This window comes from Trichomycterus rosablanca, chromosome 22 (genome assembly GCF_030014385.1).
Source record: "Trichomycterus rosablanca isolate fTriRos1 chromosome 22, fTriRos1.hap1, whole genome shotgun sequence".
Classification (NCBI taxonomy): domain Eukaryota; kingdom Metazoa; phylum Chordata; class Actinopteri; order Siluriformes; family Trichomycteridae; genus Trichomycterus; species Trichomycterus rosablanca.
The window spans coordinates 21970715-21991798 of NC_086009.1; the positions used below are offsets into that span (position 1 = coordinate 21970715).

General features: G+C 45.3%; 1 protein-coding gene across 1 annotated transcript in view; it reads left to right on the forward strand.

Annotated features, from left to right (window-relative positions):
* Positions 1-13219: 13219 nt before the first annotated feature.
* fat4 (FAT atypical cadherin 4) overlaps positions 13220-21084 on the forward strand; it is an 80321-nt gene continuing 72456 nt past the window's right edge. Inside the window, exon 1 of the mRNA XM_063018711.1 lies at positions 13220-18319. Within this exon, the coding sequence (XP_062874781.1) occupies positions 13220-18319 (5100 nt within the window). The remainder of the gene's footprint in view (positions 18320-21084) is intronic.

Here is a 21084-nt window from a genome sequence, read left to right on the forward strand (position 1 = left end):
CAGCGGCTCTCGGGAGCGCGCACGCACACGCGCGCACACACACACACACACACACACACACACACACACACACACAGGGTGGCGGGGGGGGGGGGGAGGCGCTGTACCACGTGATCGAAGGCGCAGCGTGTATCGAAAAGAACTGACCCTGATAAAACAGGACTCAAAAAGATCAAACGCGCATGCGCGGGAAACAGCTTCGTTTAACAGATGATGTTTTAGAATCGGTTCAATGATTCTATTTAATATTTATTTATTTATTAGTATTATAACGTGATGTTTTACACTCTGGTTCCATCATGACAGGACGGGTCGTTACTGCTCACACAAGATTCATCAGTTCACGTTTAATATCAAACACAGTCATGGATGATTTAGTGTCTCCAGTTCACCTCACTTACACTTACTCTGTACTGTGGGAGGAAACCCACACAGACACGGGGAGAACATGCAAAATCCACACAGAAAGGACCCGGACCGCCCAACCTGGGGATCGAACCCAGGACCTTCTTGCTGTGAGGCGACAGTGCTACCCACCGAGCCACCCCACTGAAGACATATGATATTTGTAAACAAAAGAAAGTAAACAAGAAGTAAACAAACCCGTAAAACCCCACAAATAATAACAAAAAAGTAAATCTCATCATATTAAAATATTTAAATAAAATAAAAAACGAAACTATATTTGTAAAAATAATCAAATTTGGTATAAATAAAAAAGGACATAATTTATGTTAGAGCCTTGTTGGTACTACTAATCTTATTTTCATATATTTATGACTTTAAATTTTAATTCAATTTTATTACTATTTATGCACTTTGTATTTATTATTATTATTATTGTTTTAAATATTATTATTGTTGTTGTTGTTATTATTATTATTATTATTATCTCCGTGCAGATAGAATAAAAAACATAAAAACGCCTAAATAAATAAATAAAACCTTTTTATAAAATCAGAGCAAATCTCGTTCTACCTGCAGCAGCTACTGAACTGGGACATAAACAAAACCTCATGTGCGAGGTCACAGCATAAAACAAATCCATATGTAAATAATATCAGTTTTACTAAAACGAACCAATAAACAGAGCAAATCATGAGCAGCGACTGGAACATTAATCAGAAGCTGTGATTTTAATTTACATTTAAAAGACGTTTAAATGAACTGAATATCAGAAATGACACGTGGAAGAAAATAATCTCGCGAGATCTGTGACATGCTTTGACGGTGTCAAATGTTATCGATACACTGGAACCATCCGCGATTCGGTTTGTATTTTTTGTAGTTAAACAGTAAACTACACGTCCAAAAGTTACGGAATTAAACAAACTAAACATTAGTATAAACTAAATGTTTTATATTGTTGTAGTAAACCGTGCAGACGTTTCTATTCGTTTCACTTTTGGTTGTTCTTTCCAGAACTTCAAATCCCACAGTGCAAAGCGAGCTGATCCTGTTGGACAAATGAGAGCTCTCCGTGTCATCCGGGCATTCATTTGTCCAAACCCTGACAGACCTGAAGATGAAAAATGATCGTAAAAACTAATAAAATAATTTTTTTACACCTTAAACGAGATACATGATGAATAAAGAATCTAAATCATATTAAAACAAACTAACTTGCCGTTTAATCCAATAAAAGACACTACTCAGGCTGTGGAGTGGGTGTTTATGGGATATGTAGTTTGTACCAGAGCTAATGCTAAACATAACAAACCATCAAACATTAAGTGAATAATTTAACACGTAACCACGTTTATTCTTTGTTATTTTATAATTCCTTGCACTTTTTACATTAATGTCAGTGTCCAAACACTTCTGCAGATCTTAAGTCTAGAACAGAGTCTTCTTTGCATGTGAAAATGCAACGGGGCCAGCTGTAGCTTCGTGGTTAAGGTACTGGACCAGTGATCAGAGGGTCGCTGGTTCAAGCCCCACTACCAGGTTGCTGCTGTTGGGCCCTTGAGCAAGGCCCTTAACCCCCAACTGCTCAGACTGTACTGTAACTGTAATGTAAGTCGCTTTGGATAAAGGCATCTGCTAAATGCTGAAAATGTAAAAATGGTTTTCTGTATGGAACACTGGTCGTGTTAACAGGAATCCATACAACCATTTTTCATAAACATTTACCTTGTAATTCTCTCTTGCTGTCTCTACCGTTAACTGCTTGCAGATGCTACATTTGACAGTACAGAAGTAAAACCAGAGGAGATTATCTTACTGCCTTTCTGTAAATGTGATGTTGGATCGATGAGGATAAAACTACAAACACACATTTATTTTAATGATTTATTTGAAACAGGGTTTTCCATATAATTTTAAGGATCTTGGTTCATTACACAATAGGGTATATCTATCAGAGGTTATTTATTTACACCCCACCTATCATATTTATATTTGTACCTGCAGTAATTCAGAATTTCCTGCATTCATTTATATTCTCGTCTGGACCTGAACTCTTCTGCCTTGTGTTTGTTCACTTTTCACCATTTTCAGCTGCACTGGCTTTTTTTAACAGCACTGTAAAACTCCCACACATCGATTTAGTTGTCAGACGACATGTCTGCTGTGATTTGTAAGTACCAATCTAATTTCTGAACCACTGCAGCGCTCGTTTTAATCTCCTTGTCCTTATAAACCACTAAACCTGCTCGACTGCTTTCAGCCTAACTGACCCAATCAAGGGAGTTTAAATCATTACTGCAATTTTCTTTGTCCCCGTGGCCCATGTGAAAGGGTTGCCAGATCTAAACACAGAAGTAGATCTGGAGGTGGAAATAGTGCGCTGTGCAGTCCAACTGAGCTAATCACCTGCCTTGGAGAAAATGGAGAACCCCCCATGGGTTCCACTTGGCACCTTCACACCATCGTCTCTCATTATAGCTTTATCAGACCTGTGATTTCCTTTCCATTTCTGTCACTGAGGCGGAGAACCCAGCAATGTGATCTCTAAAACATCAGCGAACCCAATTTTCACGCTAAGCTACTGACATCTCTGACAACTTAGTCATGGATAAACTACCAGATTACCATTTTATTTACCAACATATCTGTTTATGATTGGAAAACATATTTGTTTCAGTTTTTTTGTTGCTGTACGTGAGATTTAACTGGGTCTTGGAGGACTTATAAACCAGGAGAGGATTATGAATGAATGATAAGGATCTTAGATGCATGTTGCTCCTGTCTAGACTAGCAGCAACAATTTCTGGAGCCAGACATGATGACTGTGTTCACAGATGACTGAGTGATGCCCAGACCACCCACATAATCCATTTAGGTCCAGGGTAAGAACTGGGGGTCAAGTCTGACGTGAAAGATAGAAATGTGCCACACAATGTGCCCAATATAAATTAACAATTAGGGTTTGATGCCTTTGTATGACGTGTTGGAGCAGAAGCTCAATGTGAGAAGATTTCAGAAGAAACGGGGTGTAATCAGGGACAATCAAAATGAAATATAATCACTAAGCTAATCATAGAGCAAATGGAGAAAACGGAGGGTCACGGCTAATCAGAGCAGAGGTCTGATCACATCTTCATTGTGTTGATGGCACCTGTGCTTGATTTTAAATAAAATGAACAGAGATCATTAATCAGAAGCTGCATTATTGAGAAAATTAATACATTACAAAGACTATAAAGCCACCAGAGCCATTTATTACATAATGTAATTTATTCAACAGTGTTCTGCAGGTATTAAATAAAAGATAAACTCATTTTCCTACAATAATCTCTAAATTAAATGTTGCAGCCAGTAAAAGTAACTACATAAAAGTTTGCAATTGCTTTTGGCGCTTCATCCCATATAAAATGATTTTTTCTCTTAAGCTTATATGGTTTCCCAAAGTAAAAGACAAGTCCTTTGTTCAAACTTCAATATGCTTTAAAGAAAGATACAGAATTAGGAAGCACAGCCTTGTGGTAAAAGAAGCACTAAACATTTATTATGTAAATGCAGGCTAGGATACATCCATGAGGAACGCCAAAACTTTAAGCACAACAAAGGCTCACTAATATGTGAGACAAATATATAGTAATTTAAATGTTAATGTGTATTATTAATTGTATTGGCGTCTACATTAAAAGTTGCAAATCTAAACTGTTTACGTTACCTCAAGTCCCTGACATCGTCTGTTTATGTTTCCAGAGCAGATTTACATTTTGTCATATTTCTATTGCAAAAAGCAAGTCAAACAATAATAAAGTAAAAACATTTTCGAGTTGCCACCAGTTCCGACACTATAGATATAGAATTGTAGAATATCTATAAATAAAACGTCTCCATGATGATCCATATACAGCAGGATCTGTTTTCCTTTCATTTATTTGAAAATGTCCATGGAAATATCCAGTAATACCAGTGTGTGTGTGTGTGTGTGTGTGTGAGAGAGAGGTGGGGGTGAACAAGTGTGTGTAAAAGGACTAGAAAATGGAAAATGTGGTGCTTCAGTCACCCAGATGAAAGAGAGAATAACGGGGGAGGGAGCAGACAAACACTAACCTTTTGTGTGGGTGGGTATAATTGTGACCCGTGGCACAGGTCGGGCGTTGCTTTAAATCAGCTTCTGAAGTGTAAACACACACACACACACACACACACACACGTTTTCTGTATACATGACCACCCCAGGGGGTTAGTATTACATGGTGTAAATGGAATATTAGGAAGAACGTGAGCATCAGTCAGACAGAAGAAGAAAATGGAGCTGGTTTACTTTACAGACCATCAAATCTGAGACCAAGACCAGACCAGAACCCACACTGACCAAGAACAAGTAAAAACTCAAACCCACTCCAACTGAGACTACTACAGGGCTAAGACACGACACAAACCATACCAGCCTGTAGCAGGACACACCACATACAGGTCACCGGTCCATTACAATTAACTTGTCACTTTACTATTAAACATTTTAATTACTATTTAAGTTTTACTTTATACTGACACGTCACCTCCTGCACATTTATCCATTCATAGCTGATCACTACACTGTGTGACGTATCCACATGTTTATCTTGTCGCAGTGTTGGTTAGTACAGTTATCCATTATATGTCAAGTACAAGAAATATTCTAGTTGTTCTGTTTGCTTTTGCCTTGTACTTGTACTGTTAATTCTTTGTTGTATTATGCTACTGGGGCTTTAATTTCCTTCGGGGTCAATAAAGTATCTATCTATCTATCTATCTATCTATCTATCTATCTATCTATCTATCTATCTATCTATCTATCTATCTATCTATCTATCTACGAAATACAGTATTACAAGGTAATTACAAGTTTATTTCTTTGTACTGTGGGAGGAAACTGGAGCACCCAGGGGAAAACCACACAGACACGGGGAAACAGTGTGTTGCTGTGAGGTGAAACAGTTGTTTTGTGTTGTGTATGTGAAGCATCTGGTGGTTCTGGTTTGAGCTGTGTCTCAGAATTGGTCAGATGGGCAGGTGCAGTGATTTTGGGGGTTTCATTTCACTGAATGTTTATCATTAGGTTCTCTAGTATCTGAGGATCCAGGGTTCAAATCTCAGCTGTGCTATCAGCCAGTCAGGTGTCTGCGCAGACATATTTGGCTAAACAGCCTAGCAATTGTGAGGTGCACTTGTCAGTGCGCTCTCAAAGCAGATTCCAAGCCCAGATAGAAATAGGAGGGTTGCGTCAAGAGAGGCGTCCGGTGTAAAAACCGTTCCAAAGGAGAGATGAGAACCAGAACCATTGTGGCGACGCCTAAATACAAGATCAGACGAAAGAGAAATAAAACAGATGCAGCTGCAGAATGATAAATACATGTCCTACAAACCATCAGAATAAACTTAATCTACCAAAGTAAATATATATTTATGTAATTTTAAACATAAACATTTCAATATTTCTGACTAAAAGGGATTTTGGAAGAAAAGGGGGATTTGGTGGTTACACTTTCTGTCCCACTAACATAGCTGCTACTGTACTGGTACTTGTCAGGACCGCTCACATCATGACCCTGTGAGTCTATGTTACATTACTCACACACACACACACACAGTTCACATTAACTATCAATAACTGACCACACTGTGTGAGTGTGTGTGCGAGTGTGTGTGTGTGTGTGTGTGGTTAAAATGTCCAAAGTTTCTCCTCAAAAAAGTTTTGAGTTACCCTTACAGATGGGTTTTCATTTTCACACACACACACACACACACACACACACACACACACACACACACACACACACACACACACACACACACAGAGTAGAGCAGAACTCCGGTGTGGTTTCTTTTGTCTGAGTAACAAATGAGAGTCTCACATTTATGGTCTGGAGTAAAATTACACACCAAACAAACTGTGTGTGTGTGTGTGTGTGTGTGTGTGTGTGTGTGTAAAACCCTGGATGGTGTGGGTTTTCAGGAGTGGGTTGTCCGTCTAGCAAAGCAGTGCAGTTGTCCAAGTGTGTCTGTGTGTGTTTGTTTAACAACGTATGTGTTTGGGTATTTGTAAGTGGGAAGTGTGTGTGTGTGTGTGTGTGTGTGTGTATATGTGTGTGTGTGTGTGTGTGTGTGTAGATTTGAGTTTAATCTTTACCTCTGGTCACTGGTGTGTGTTCTGTCATGTTCTCCTCAAGACCCCAGGGGTTTTATTGAGCCATTTCATTTGGTTCTCACGGTTCTACTACTTTCCAAAAAGTAAAATTAAGAATGAAGTGACTGCGTGGTTCTTTCTTCAATGCCAAGTCAAATATACTCTATATAGCCAAAAGTATTTGGACACCTGACCATTAGCTGGTTACAAAAACAAAAGGTATTAAAACAGTGACCTCTATGTAAACAACAGCCGCTCCTCTGAGAAGCTTTAAAGTATGTCTGTGGGAATTTGTGTCTGTTCAGTAAAAAGATGACAGTGTTTGTATGTCTGGATCGATCAGTCAGTGTTCTGGTTCATCCCAGAGCTGTTGAGTGGGGCTGAGCTCAGGGCTCTGTGCAGGACGCTGGAGCTTTTCTTCACGTCTTTATAGAGCTCACTCATGCTGGAACAGGACAGGGCCTTCCCTAAACTATTGCTGCCAAGTCAGAAGCTGAAACACATTCAGTGAGCAAGTGTACCGTGTTCCTAATAAAGTGGTGGGTGTGTGTGTCTGTGTGTGTGTCTGTGTGTGTGTGTGTGTCTGTGTGTGTGTCTGTGTCTGTGTGTCTGTGTGTGTGTGTCTTACGGTAAGTGAGCTCGACATCTTGGCAATGTTGTGATGATTGAGGCTTTGATAGTAGCACACACCTACACACACACACACACACCTCTACACACACACACACACACACACACACACACACACACTCAGTCTGCTTTACTAATAAGAGACAGATATAAATCGCTGTGTCCATAATTGGCACATTGAGGTTAGTACATATTGCTATTGTGTGTGTGTGTGTGTGTGTGTGTGTGTGTGTGTGTGTGTGTGTGTGAGGGTTGAGACGAGGACAGGAACCGCTGGGAAATTGTATTTTCGACTACATTACCATTAAATCATTTTCCTGCAGCACAGCAGCAGCTCTGTGTCCAAACACTCATCAGGAAATGTATTCACCATCGTGTGTGTGAGTGAGTGTGTGTGTGTGTGTGTAGAGGTGTGTGTGTACAGGTGTGTGTGTGTGTGTAGAGGTGTGTGTGTGTGTAGAGGTGTGTGTGTATCTGTGTGTGTGTAGAGGTGTGTGTGTGTGTGTGTGTGTAGAGGTGTGTGTGTAGAGGTGTGTGTGTGTGTGTAGAGGTGTGTGTGTGTGTGTAGAGGTGTGTGTGTGTGTGTGTGTGTAGAGGTGTGTGTGTGTAGAGGTGTGTGTGTAGAGGTGTGTGTGTGTGTGTGTAGAGGTGTGTGTGTGTGTGTGTGTAGAGGTGTGTGTGTGTGTGTGAGTGAGAGAGAGATTCTTATACATAATTAAATTACTCTGTCCACAGTATACTGATACACTTCACTGCCAACACTAAAATTAGTTCCTCAGACTGAAACCGTTTATCAGGAGCTTCACCAGCCTAAGATCAGCATGTGCAGTGGCAGGAGGGGTAAAGCACACTGCTATTGGCCTCTGGAGTCAATACATCCTCACAGACGGTAACCAGCACCACCACTAACCGAAACGTCACTCCAACACTGAAGCTGATGATCATTTCTGTCTCCACAGTGACGGCTTTATTAATATTAAGGTGTGTGTGTGTGTGTGTGTGTGAGCAGGTGTCCAATGACAGTTCCTAATTTTGGTAAACACACCACACCTGCCGCAGCTCAACACCACATTGTTAATAATGTCATCATGCAGTCACACACACACACACACACACACACACACACACACACACACACACACAGTACAATCTAATCAGCCCACAGGGTTCCTGGATGTTCTCTCTAATACAATCGGTCAGACTAGAATGGTCACTTCCATAACACCAATAAGGAGGAACATCAGATCCTAGAAAAGAGGAACATCAGACCCCAAAAAGGAGGAACATCAGATCCTAAAAAGGAGGAACATCAGATCCTAAAAAGGAGGAACATCAAACCCCCAAAAGGAGAACATCAGACCCCAAAAAGGAGAACATCAGTCCCCAAACAAAGAGGAACATCAGACCCCCAAAAAGAAGAACATCAGACCCCAAAAAGGAGGAACATCAGATCCTAGAAAGGAGGAACATCAGACCCCAAAAAGGAGGAACATCAAACAAATAACATATAATATACACGAAGGGAGTTTTTAAGATCAGACATTAGCTGATTAAATAAAAAACATGAAGATTTTAAACACCAAGTATCTTTAATCACGAATATATGCAGAACATTTAAATAAATGATTTTAATTAAACTGATGATCCGGTTCATTCGAGACTCGGGACTTTTTACGCGGATTAATTGTATTGTTCTGCCATCTAGTGGCTGAAACCTGTTACTGCATCCATCTATATGCTATTATATAGTGTATATACAGTATTTTTATTTTATAATACTGTACTGGTATACATCCAACTACCAGTCTGTCATCCATCTATATGTCTGTGTTTACATCTATGTATCCATCCGCCCATCTATTATGTCTATTAATCACTTCCTTATCTACTCTATATGTTTATTCATCCCTTCATCCACCTATATGTTTATTCATCCCTTCATCTATCCAACCATACATATAGCCATCCATTCATCTATCTGTGTAATTCTTCATTCCTTCATCCATCCATTCTACCAGTCATTCTATAGCCATCTATTAATCCATCTGTAATCTATTCATCCATTCATCCGACCCATTGTTCATCCATGCATTTTTTTCTTTGGCTATTTATCTCTCTCCATCCACTTATCAATCTACATGTCTCTTTATCCATTCATGTATTCATCCATCCATCATCCATCAATCATCCATCCATCCATCATCCATCAATCATCCATCCATCCATCCGTCCGTCTATCATCCATCCATCCGTCCACCCACATGTTTATTTACTCTGAATCTATATATCTATTTCTCCATAAGCCCATCTGTGTATGATATAGGACCAAAAGTAAGTGGACAGTTGACCATGAGCTTGTTAGACATGAACACATCGTTGTGGTCTTGTGCTGTTGGTCGTGCTGTTGTGTAGCTGTTGGATTAAAGTTCTCAGGGTCAGTTTTCAGTTTCTAAATTCATTGTTCAATAACAGTCACAAATCTTCTGGACGTCACCGCTGAGGTGGAACATCAGTGGATGAATAATCGCATCAGTGTCCAATAACTAATGAAATGAAAACAGCGTCTGAAGGTGCCAACAGACGTCTGGCCCCGAGCGTAGATCAAACCCACAGGTATGTTCTGGCTGCTCGGTTCTGAGGGCGTCTGATGTCCTGCTGCGTGAGTGAGGACGGGTCGATTCGGTGTGGATTTCAGAGGAAATTAAAAATTACGATCCGAACCCCTAAACGCGTCGCTATCCAAACAGCGCTAATCACGCCGAACTGAGCGTTTAACTACAGCCCGGACCTTTAACGCTAATAAAGAAGCCATGTGCTAGTCAGACGTACAATAACACTCCTGTTTAATGTTCCCGCCGCCTGCTAGCATAACAAACGTGGACTGAACTGCACCGTTTGTGCTAGCGCTGAAATCCAGGCCGCCGCCTTAAATCAATTCTCTCGCCGCTGTCCTGAGCGCTGGGGACGGAATTTTCCCACCTCACTGAGACTCTACTGTGGTTAAATTAAAGCCGGTTTGTTCTGGTCAGGGTCACAGTGTCACAGTTTACATTTTTAGTAAATTTATATTTCTGTAATAAACCACGTCCAGGTCAGTTCATTTACAAACCACATTTCCAAAGACGTTTTCTAAAAGGCAGCAAAAAAAAACCTGATAAAAGTAGAAAAGAAAAGATTTCTAATGTTTCACTGATCAACTTCATTGTATTTAGAATTTTATGCTGTAGCAGACTCCAAAAAAGTTGGGACGGAGGCAGAATGAGAGTGAAAAGTTGATGGAATGTTTGAAAGGTTCCACAGTGAGCAGGTGAGATGGTACCAGGTGAAGGAATCATGATCGGGTATAAAAGGATCCACCAAAGGATGCAAATAATTTAGTCTTTCACCATCTACTGCACATGATATTGTGAAAAGATTCAGGGAATCTGGAGACTGTCGAGCCCTTAGACGTCACTCTACTGTGATAAATATAAATATAGGCATGTGGGCTCGGGAGAACTTCAGAAAACAGTTGTGACTTAACACGGGTCGCCGCTGCATCTGTTACACAACCTGAAACTCTATTACACACAGAGAGGGTCAGACTTCAATTCTATACAGAAACACCTCAGAGTTCTCTGGGTCTGATCTCATCTCAGCATTAAAAGGTTCAAAAGCCAACATCAAGGTGACGGCACACTTCAGGAGCTCCAGTTTCCTCCCACAGTACAAACACATGCAGTCAGGATTATTGTAAGTATTAGAAATTACCCTGTGATGGAGTGGCGAGCTGTCCGGGGTGTTTCCTGTCTATCGCCCAATAAATTAGACCCACAGCGACCCTGACCAGGATAAAGAGGTGGTAAAAGATGAATGAAGGTTGAGACTCTGATGTTACTCAGAACTGAAAGATTTTGTTCTCAGCAGCATCAGTTTTCATTCAACCATCAACTGATACACTTGATCTGTGAGAATTCACACTGGACTATAGAGGCTGGTGTGTGTGTGTGTGTGTGTGTGTGTGTGTGTGTGTGTGTGTGTGTGTGTGTGTGTGTGTGTGTGTGTTAAAAACGTGACTTTCAGTATTTACAGATCAAACACTTCATCACCTCAACACAAGATAACCGGTTCATTCATCTCTTCACCCTGGTCAAGGTCACAGTGGGTCTACAGTTTATCCCTGGTGTGCTTGGCTCAAGATGAGAAAAGACTCCAGTCAGTACACCTACTGGCATGATAGGATTAAACAAGTCCAGCACATTTTTCAAAGCAATATATAGTTGCGACCGAACACAATTCAAGTAATTAAGGGTTAATGAGTCCTGCTCAGGGGTCCAATAGAGTTAACCTGGCTGTGAACCAACAACCTTCTGATAATTAGTCCAGTACCTTAAATAATCTAGATCGGTAAATGATTATAATCAGTATTATAATGTGCACCAACCACCAGATTATCATAATCCTCCCCTCATGTCTGGTTTGTTTAATAGCCACTAGATGGAGGTGTTAATCTGTTCGAGTCCCTCCAGGTCCCTCCTGCTCTCAGTACCGATAATCACCGCTCCAGCGCCTCCGCTTCCACTGCGACTGTGTTCACCTGAGCAATCATTTTATTATTACAGTTTTATAAATAAACAAAATTAATCATTTACTATAATTATCGAGATCTGGTGGCAGTTGTATACATTATTTATAGTTTTATACAGATAGAGTTTATTATCACTTTTAAATTTTATTAAATAAAAATGTAGAAATAACACATAATAAATAATAATTAAATAATTAAATATAACACACATTAGATTAAATACAATTATTTATACAATTTAAACAAATAAAAACAAAGAAATCATTGGTTATATGCTGATAATATTTGATTTATTTGATCAACATCAAATACATCAAATACTTATTAACAAGATATATATATATATATACTGTATATACACCATATGAAATAATTCATTAAATAATATAATAAATATACAGGTGTTGTTATTGTTCATTTTATTTGTGATGAAAAAGGTTAATTATAAAAATTACATTTATGCACGGATTCATAAGTTATAGTGAAAGTAAGGTATTTATTGTTATAATAATAATAATAATTAAGACACTGAATTCTAAGCCTATCTAAATAAATGAATTATTATTGCTTTATTAACATTTACACATGCGTTATTAATACATTTTATTATTATTATTAAATATCTTATTTTTATCTTATATTAACATTAATAATCAGGTGATTTGATCCGGGTCAGTATTATTATTATTATTATTATTATTATTATTAGGAGGAATAACGGTACTCTACCTGCTGAGCACTTTAAACGGAGTTCACTCTGACCAATCAGAGAGCAGGAGTAAGGCGGGCTCTGTGTGATTCACCCAATAGAGCGGTGAGTGGGCGGGGCCTCGGCGCTCCGGGGCTTTGTTCTGTGAGGACCGGGCTGAAGTTTGAGCTCCGTTATTCTCTCGCGCTGAACTTCAGCCCGCGCGCTCATTTACCTGCGTTCATTTCACTAATTACAGCATCAGGTGAGGAGCAGAGAGACTCTCAGCGACCCTGACCAGGTTACAGGAGGTTACTTTTATTCTCTGGAGCTTCAGGGAGGTGTTTGATTCTTTTCTACACAATGGAAAGTTTTTCCATCAGGAGATCAGAGAGAGGAGAGCGGTGCAGGAGCTCCTAATGCAGCCCAGTGCATGTAGGGAGTTCTGAGTTCATGCATCCTGCATTCTGTTGCACTGAGGGGGTTTATGCATGCATGCATGCTGCATTCAGGACACTTTTGCACCGAATGCACTACTGCTTATGAGGAGTGAACCCATGTTGCACGGGACATCATCGTTTCCTCTGCAGAATCCATTAGAGGCACACAAAGGAGAACTTTTGGATCGGTAACCGGGGTGGAAAAATACCAGCGGAGCAGAAGTTCAGATCTGTGAAAACTTTTTTCTTTGTTGTTTCCATCTGAAATTTTTTTTATTATTTGGATTGGATGCATCTCTGCCCGAGAGAGCTGGACTGGCACTTCGAGCATGGCGCCTGTAGATAGCTCTACGCTTCACCTGCTTTTGTTGATCTTCTGGACTTTATGGCAGAGTTCCACGTCCAGCCAAGTCCGTCACGAGTTCCAGGTTCTGGAGGAGCAGCCGGTCGGGACGTACGTGGGCACGGTGGAGACGAGACCGGGTTTTACCTACCGCTTCGGCGAGAGCCACAAACTCTTCATGATCAACGGGACGACCGGCGTGATCCGGACGTCGACGGTGATAGACCGAGAGACCCTGCCGAGTGATGTCATAAACGTCGTGGTGCTGTCCAGCCAGCCTACCTATCCTACAGAGGTCCGAATCGTGGTTCTGGACGTTAACGACAACGCTCCCGCCTTCCCGGACGCGACCATCACCGTCTCGTTCCGAGAGGACGCCGCCGGAGGAAGGCAGGTCATCCTGGACACGGCTACAGACGCCGACATCGGGGTCAACGGAGTAGATCACAACACCTACCGGATCATCAGGGGCAACGACAAGGGGACGTTCCGCCTGGATATTACAGTCAACCCGAGTGGACAGGGGGCCTTCCTGCACCTAGTAACCACCGGGGGCTTGGACAGGGAGCTCACCTCTTTCTACCAGCTCCTCGTCGAGGTCCAGGATAAAGGGGAACCTAAGAAATTCGGCTACCTCCAGGTCAACGTCACCGTCCAGGATGTGAACGATAACCCGCCCACGTTCGACCTGGACCAGTACCAGACCAGCGTGTTCGAGGATGCTGCGATAGGGTCCGGCGTGCTGCAGGTCACCGCCGCCGATCAGGACGAAGGTGCCAACGCTGATATCAGGTACTTCTTAGATGAAGGGACGCCGTTCCAAATCGACCCCAAAGCAGGTACGATAACCATCAAAGAGGCGCTGAATTACGAGAGCAAGAAAGAATATTCATTCACCATACACGCTACCGATAACGGGGCGCCATCGCTGTTAGGGAGGGCAGAGGCGACTATTAAAATCCTCGACGTCAACGACAATGACCCCGTGGTTAAATTTAGGTACTTCCCAACCACGTCTAAATTTGCCTCTGTGGATGAAAACGCTCAGATCGGGACGGTCGTGGCGCTGCTCACCGTTTCTGATTCGGATTCCTCCAGCGCTAACGGTAACATATCCGTGTCTATTCTGGGAGGGAACGAGCAGGCCCACTTTGAGGTGCACACCTCGCCCGTGCCCAACCTCAGCTTAATAAAGGTGGCTAGCGTGCTGGACAGAGAGCGCATATCGTCCTACAACCTCACCGTATCGGTGTCGGATAACGGACGCCCCGTGGCTCGATCCTCCTTCGCCAGCTTGGTCATATTCGTCAACGATATCAACGACCATCCGCCAATATTCCAGGAAGCGGTGTATAGGGTCGATATTAGCGAGGACGTTCCCAAAGGCAGCTACGTCAAAGGAGTTTCGGCTACCGACGGCGACTCTGGTCAGAATGCTAACCTGCGCTACTCGCTGGTATCAGGAAACAGTTTGGGTTGGTTCGCCATCAGCGAGAACAGCGGACTGGTTACTAGCGCCGCGCTGCTCGATAGGGAAACGGCGTCCGAGGTGGTGCTTAACATCAGCGCCAAAGATCAAGGCCTACAGCCCAAGATATCGTACACCACGCTGGTCGTGAACATCACAGACGTGAACGACCAAACGCCGACGTTCACACAAAGCGCGTATCACGTTTCGCTACTCGAGCATTCGCCAGCTGGTAGTGAACTTCTGCAGCTGTCCGCCCTGGATACAGATCTCGGTGCCAACGGCACGGTACACTTCACATTTGACCCAGAAACACCCGCCGGCGTGCAGGAACTCTTCCGGTTGGACTCGGTCACGGGGAAGCTGAGCGCTGCCAGCGAACTTGATAGGGAAGATCAAGGTTCCTACTTACTGCACATCAAAGCGACTGATGGAGGCTCACCGGCGCTACACGCCACCGCTAAAGTCAACGTCACGCTCAAAGACGTCAACGATAACCGGCCCATCTTTTACCCCGTCCAGTATTTCGCCAGCATCAGAGAGAACGAGCCTCCCGGGTGTCACGTCACGACCGTCTCGGCCTCCGATCCCGACCTGGGTCGAAACGGCACCGTCAAATACGGCATTACCGCCGGCGACACGTCAAAGTTTCACGTCAATAGCAACACGGGCCGGATCACGACGCTCCTGCGGTTGGACCGAGACGACAAGACGAATTACCGGCTGCAGGTTTCTGCGACGGACGGAGGAGAACTCCGGTCCCAAACGCACGCTATCGTCACCGTCACCGTGATCGACTCTCAGGATAACCCGCCCACGTTCAGCCAGAAGGAATACAGCTTCGTGATGTTTGAAAACGTAGCCACGAACACGGTCGTAGGAACGATCATGGCTAACACGCTCGACCCGAACGCGAACGTCACTTACCTGATAGCGTCTGGTGACCAGAAAGGACTCTTCAATGTCGACAGCGCGACCGGACACATCACGGCGACCGGACAGATCGACCGAGAGGAGCAGGCGTTTTACCAGCTGAAGGTGGTCGCCAAAGGAGGCGACGTCACCGGAGAAGCTCTCGTAAACATCACGGTGAAAGACCTGAACGATAACGCTCCACACTTCCTTCATCCCGTCGAGCACGTCAGCGCGGTGGAGAACTGGAAAACCGGACACGCTATATTTCAGGCCAAAGCGTACGACCCGGACGAAGGGACCAACGGGATGTTAGCGTACAGCCTCCTGCAGAACCCCAAAGGACTCTTCCATATACATGAAGACCATGGACTGATCACGCTCACCGGACCTCTAGAGGTCGCCACCAGTTCCTACCAGGTTGAGGTCATGGCTTCTGACCTTGGCATTCCTCAGCGCACCTCGACCTTCGTTTTGACCGTCAGCGTTTATGACGTGAACGACCACGCCCCGGTGTTCGACCAGCTCTCGTATGAGGTGGTCATCCCGGAGTCCGAGCCGGTGAACGGGCGCTTCTTTAAGGTGGAGGCGGTGGATAAAGACTCCGGAGTTAACGGCGAGATCGTGTACGGCATCACAAGCGGCAACACCAACAACGTTTTTGGGATTTTCCCCGACGGGCAGCTGTACATCAAGGCAGAACTGGACCGAGAGGTACAGGAGAGGTACAACCTGCTCCTGGTGGCCCGGGACAGAGCAGTGGAGCCGCTCAGCGCTAGTGTTAACGTGACCGTTATCCTAGACGACGTCAACGACAACCGGCCACTTTTCAACAGCACCAACTACGTGTTCCGTTTTAAAGAGGAGCAGCCGCGAGGGTCGCCGGTCGGAAGGGTCTTCGCTGAGGATAAAGATTTCGGTCCGAACAGCGAGGTCAGGTACTCGTTTGAGACGCCTCAACCGAACTTCGAGCTGAACACCATCACCGGGGAACTGACCAGCACCTTACAGCTGGACAGAGAGTCTCTGATGAGGCAGCGAGGCACAGCGGTCTTCAGTTTTACTGTCATTTCGTCCGACCAGGGACTCCCCAAGCCTCTCAAAGACCACGCCAAGGTACAAGTCTACATCCAGGACATTAACGACAACGCACCCAAGTTCACCAAGGACATGTACCAGGCCTCGGTCTCCGAGTCAGCGCAGAACATGACCCAGATACTCCGAGTTTCTGCCTCAGATGTGGACGAGAACCAAAACGGACTGGTGCGCTACCGTCTCTCGGAGGGCAACGAGGAACGCCAGTTCAGCATCGACGGCAGCTCTGGTCAAGTCACACTCGTGGGGAGGTTGGACTACGAGACGACGTCTACATATTCTCTTAAGATAATAGCCGAAGACTCCGGGTTAGTCCCTCTGTCCTCGTCCTGCCTGCTAACCGTAACCGTCCTGGACGAGAACGACAACTCTCCCGCTTTCCCCAAGTCGACCATGACTGTGGACGTCCTAGAGAACATGAGGATCGGAGAGCTGGTGGCGTCCATCACAGCTACAGACGCAGACTCGGGTTCCAACGCCGATATAACGTACAGCATCACGGCAAACAACAATCACGGCACGTTCAGCATCAGTCCCAGTACCGGGAGCATCTTCCTGGTCCGAAAGCTCGACTATGAAACTCAGTCCCTGTACAAGCTGAACATCACGGCCAGGGACAACGGCCGGCCCCCCAGACTGTCCTTCATACCCCTGGTCATTCACGTCCGAGATTTTAACGACAACCCACCCGTCTTCATGCCGGGAGATATCTTCAAGTCCATTCCCGAAAACCTTCCGCTGTCCACGTCGGTCGTGACGATCACGGCGCACGACACCGACGCGGACATCAATGGGATGCTGGAGTACTCCATCGTCCAGCAGACGCCCAGAGGAAGTCATTTCCGGATTAACCCCGGTTCCGGGGTCGTTCTGACCAACAGCCAGATCGACCGAGAGTTCTCCAACATGTTCGAGCTCACCGTTAAAGCCACCGATCTGGCAGTTCCCGTCGAGTTCCGCCGGTTCGCACTGAAGAACGTCACCATATGGATCACGGATCAAAACGACAACGTTCCCAGTTTCGTCTCGCAGAACGCCCTGGTGGCCGAACCCAACATCGTGATCGGATCCATCCTGACCACGGTTTCAGCTCACGACCCTGACGAGGGCGCGAACGGAGAGGTGGAGTACGAGTTAATCAAGGGCGACTCGGATACTTTCATCATGGACAGGTACAGCGGGGACATACGCCTGGCGTCGCAGCTCGTCCCGTCCAGACTGGTCTACAGTCTCGTCGTCTCGGCCACCGACCACGGGACGGAGCGCAAGACGTCCAGGACCGAGCTAACTATCATAATTCAGGGCACGGACGGGCCCGTCTTCTCTCAGCCCAAATACATCACCATTTTAAGGGAAGGTCAACCTCCGGGTACCAACGTGATCTCTCTGGACGCGTCCAGCCCTCGTGGAGCCGCCGCCAAAGTGGAGTATTTCATCGTAGCCGTGCGTAGCTCCGAGAAAGCCGTCGGGAGGCTTTTCACCATCGGGCGTCACACCGGCGTGATCCAGACGGTCACCGAGCTGGACAGGGAGCAGGGTGCCGACCTGTACCTCGTGGAAGTCTACGCCATCGAGACCGAGACCAGCCAGCCCCGAACCCAACGAGCCGAGGTGAGTAACGGCCGCTTACGTTCAGTTCTGCTCATGGGTCGTCTTTTAGATCCCGAAAGTTCTTTCCTCGAGAAGGGGAAGGAGAACTCACTGCCATGCTGGAACATGTGCTGAAGTCATTAGGCTGGTTTTAGGTGGACTTGGATGGAGCCTCCTGATGGAAAACTGGCTCCCCGAGTTAAAACACACGTTTGTGTATACGTTAATTACATTTCTGCTTTACGTTTTGCTCTTTTTTCTCCCCGAGACGGAGATCTGGGTTGTGTTAGATGTAAATAACCTTGCACTCGAGTAAGTCGTGCTTGTTGTAAAAGGGATTTTGTGTTTTTGGCAAGCGCTCCTCATTGTTCCAGCTGAAAAAAAAAAAGGAGAGAGGAACAGGCGCTGGGGCTGTAGCTGCTTGAGCGAGGCGCTCGCTGGGTTTTGTCTCGGTGAGGGAAGTGTGCGTGTATCCTGTGTTTCGTCGAGTTCCTGCCCGAACCCCCTTATCAGCTGCTACGAATTCCACAAATCCAGACGTCAGTGCGTTCCGCTGATTGCTCGTATTAATTGCAGCCCGGCGGAGGGAGTCGGACGGCGAGGAATCGTATTTTTCGCAGGCCAGACTTGAAAGAAAATGGACGGGAGGGAAGGGATGGAACAGAAAAAAGACAGAGAGCACTCTGGGTACTCCGGGTTTAGCTTCTTTTCTGATACCTGTCCCCCACCGAGAGAGAGGGAATTACACTGGATTTAGGTTCTTGGATAGATTTAGTGCAGGGTGGTCTCGCTTTTGTTGCCCCCGGCTTTGACTCAGGGGGGCACAAACGAGTGCTAAATTCAGACGACCCCTTAAGTCCGGCTGAATCGAAATTTCTCGGAAGAATCCGAAGCTGAGACCGAAGTGGTGGTGCTCTCTCTGCTGCAGTTGCTAAATTGTCCCCTCGGGATGGAGTTAAAATCCCGTGCAGGAGCAGAAAGAGGGGAAAAAAACCTAAAAAAAAAAGGTCTGAAACTTTAGCCGGGCTTTTTGGGTGGCTGAGGCCGAGCCACTCCTCAAATGAAAACCAAATGTGGGTCTATATTTGCGTTTAAGGAAATTTCAGCTGGAACCAAAAGTTTGGTGTTATTACAGGCTTGATGATACGCGTGTAGAGATCCGAGCTGTTTTTTTCTCCTCCGTTCCTTCTCCTCTCTCTCGCTCTCTCTTCAGCCCCGCGTCGTTTCCCTGGCCAAAACGTGTTTCTTGTTAGCGATTTTGGGAAGAGCTCTGTGAATACCAGTGTTCGCTGGGTTCCTTTAACTGTCGGGGAAGTAAATATACATCGTCTGACTGGCGTAGGTCATAAAGTAAGAATGTTTTGTTTCACGAGGCACAAAAACAAAAGCTGGAAGTGCGTACAAAGAGCTCTGGGTATCCAACACGCCGGGGATGAATAGTGGCCTGTACGAAACTCTTTTGAAGCGGCGTGTCTTGTGCTATCAGTGGCGTATCAGTGGAGCATGACTGCTCCTGCTTTACGTCTTTGAACCCACGTACGTCGGAAAAATCCGCTCACTAGACGTTTGCACCTAAAGTGGAAAGTCTTCCATCAACTCTGACTATCATTGTAGGGATTATTTTTGGGATTGCTAGCTACCAGATTGTGCCAGCTTTCTCCTGTGCCCGCTGTCTCGTGTTGCCCCGATAACGCAACCCATGTTGTGATGTCATCAATCCAGCTTATTCTCGGTCTTCCTCGTCCTTCCACGAGTCCTGGCATACCCCAACGCCCCTTCAATGTCCTCATGTGAGAGTAGTTCTGTTCTGGCTGTCTCGAACACTCGCTCAGTGGTGATCATCTTCCTCCATGAGATTTTCACATTTCCAGATCTCAGATCATAGTTCTACCTCGCGAGTTTGAATCTCAGTGGAGACGCCGACCTGACAGGGTGTCCGCACAGACACGATTGGGCGGTGTTTGAGGAAGGGAAGGTCGGACGTGTCTTCCCACTGACCCTGTGAGACGCGATCTCACTGTGAGTGGATCTCTGTATGCTATACAGCTCTGTGTGGGATCCCAACGCTGGCCAGGCGCTGTACCGTGTTTGTGTGGACTAGTGGGCATCCCCTGATGCTGTGAGATGCGATCTCTAAGACTGCTCTGGATGCCTGCGTGAACGTGGCTCTCTGTACGCTATACGTCTCTGTGTTAGAACCCAACGCTGGCCAGGCGCCGCACCAGTGACGTGCATCAGAAATAAATGATTCGACTCTTTTTACACGTATTGATGAAATGATCTACGTGATTCTTGTGATGAGCGGCGTGTTTCCCTGTAGCTTCTGTAAGGTGTGTAATCAGTGTGGACACTTTCGGGGGTGCCGACTCGCCCCTGTGTGTAATGCGGCGGAACGCCGGCTCATGTTAACACGCACGTTAAACTAATTCACTTAAAACCTGTGAAGCATTTGGACGGGAACATGATCACGTCTTCATTCTGCCACGGCCGCTCCTCGCACCGCTGATCTCTTTTATCTCTTTTCGGGATTCTGACCCGACCCCCTCTACACGAACAAAGGCGCTCCGAGCGGAGTCGGGGATCGGGGTGCTTCGGTCTCTCTCTCTCTCACGTGAAGACACAGGAGGTGAAGGTCTCTCGCCCGCCCGGCCGGCCGCCGTCTGCAGGCAGAAATATGAGTCTGGGTTCCATCTGTCTGCTCGAGCGCTGCCGTCGTCTCTTTTCTTTTCCTCTCTCTGTTTCCCCTGATTTATTCCGGCCGTTCCTCTTCTCCTGGTTCCGTTTCA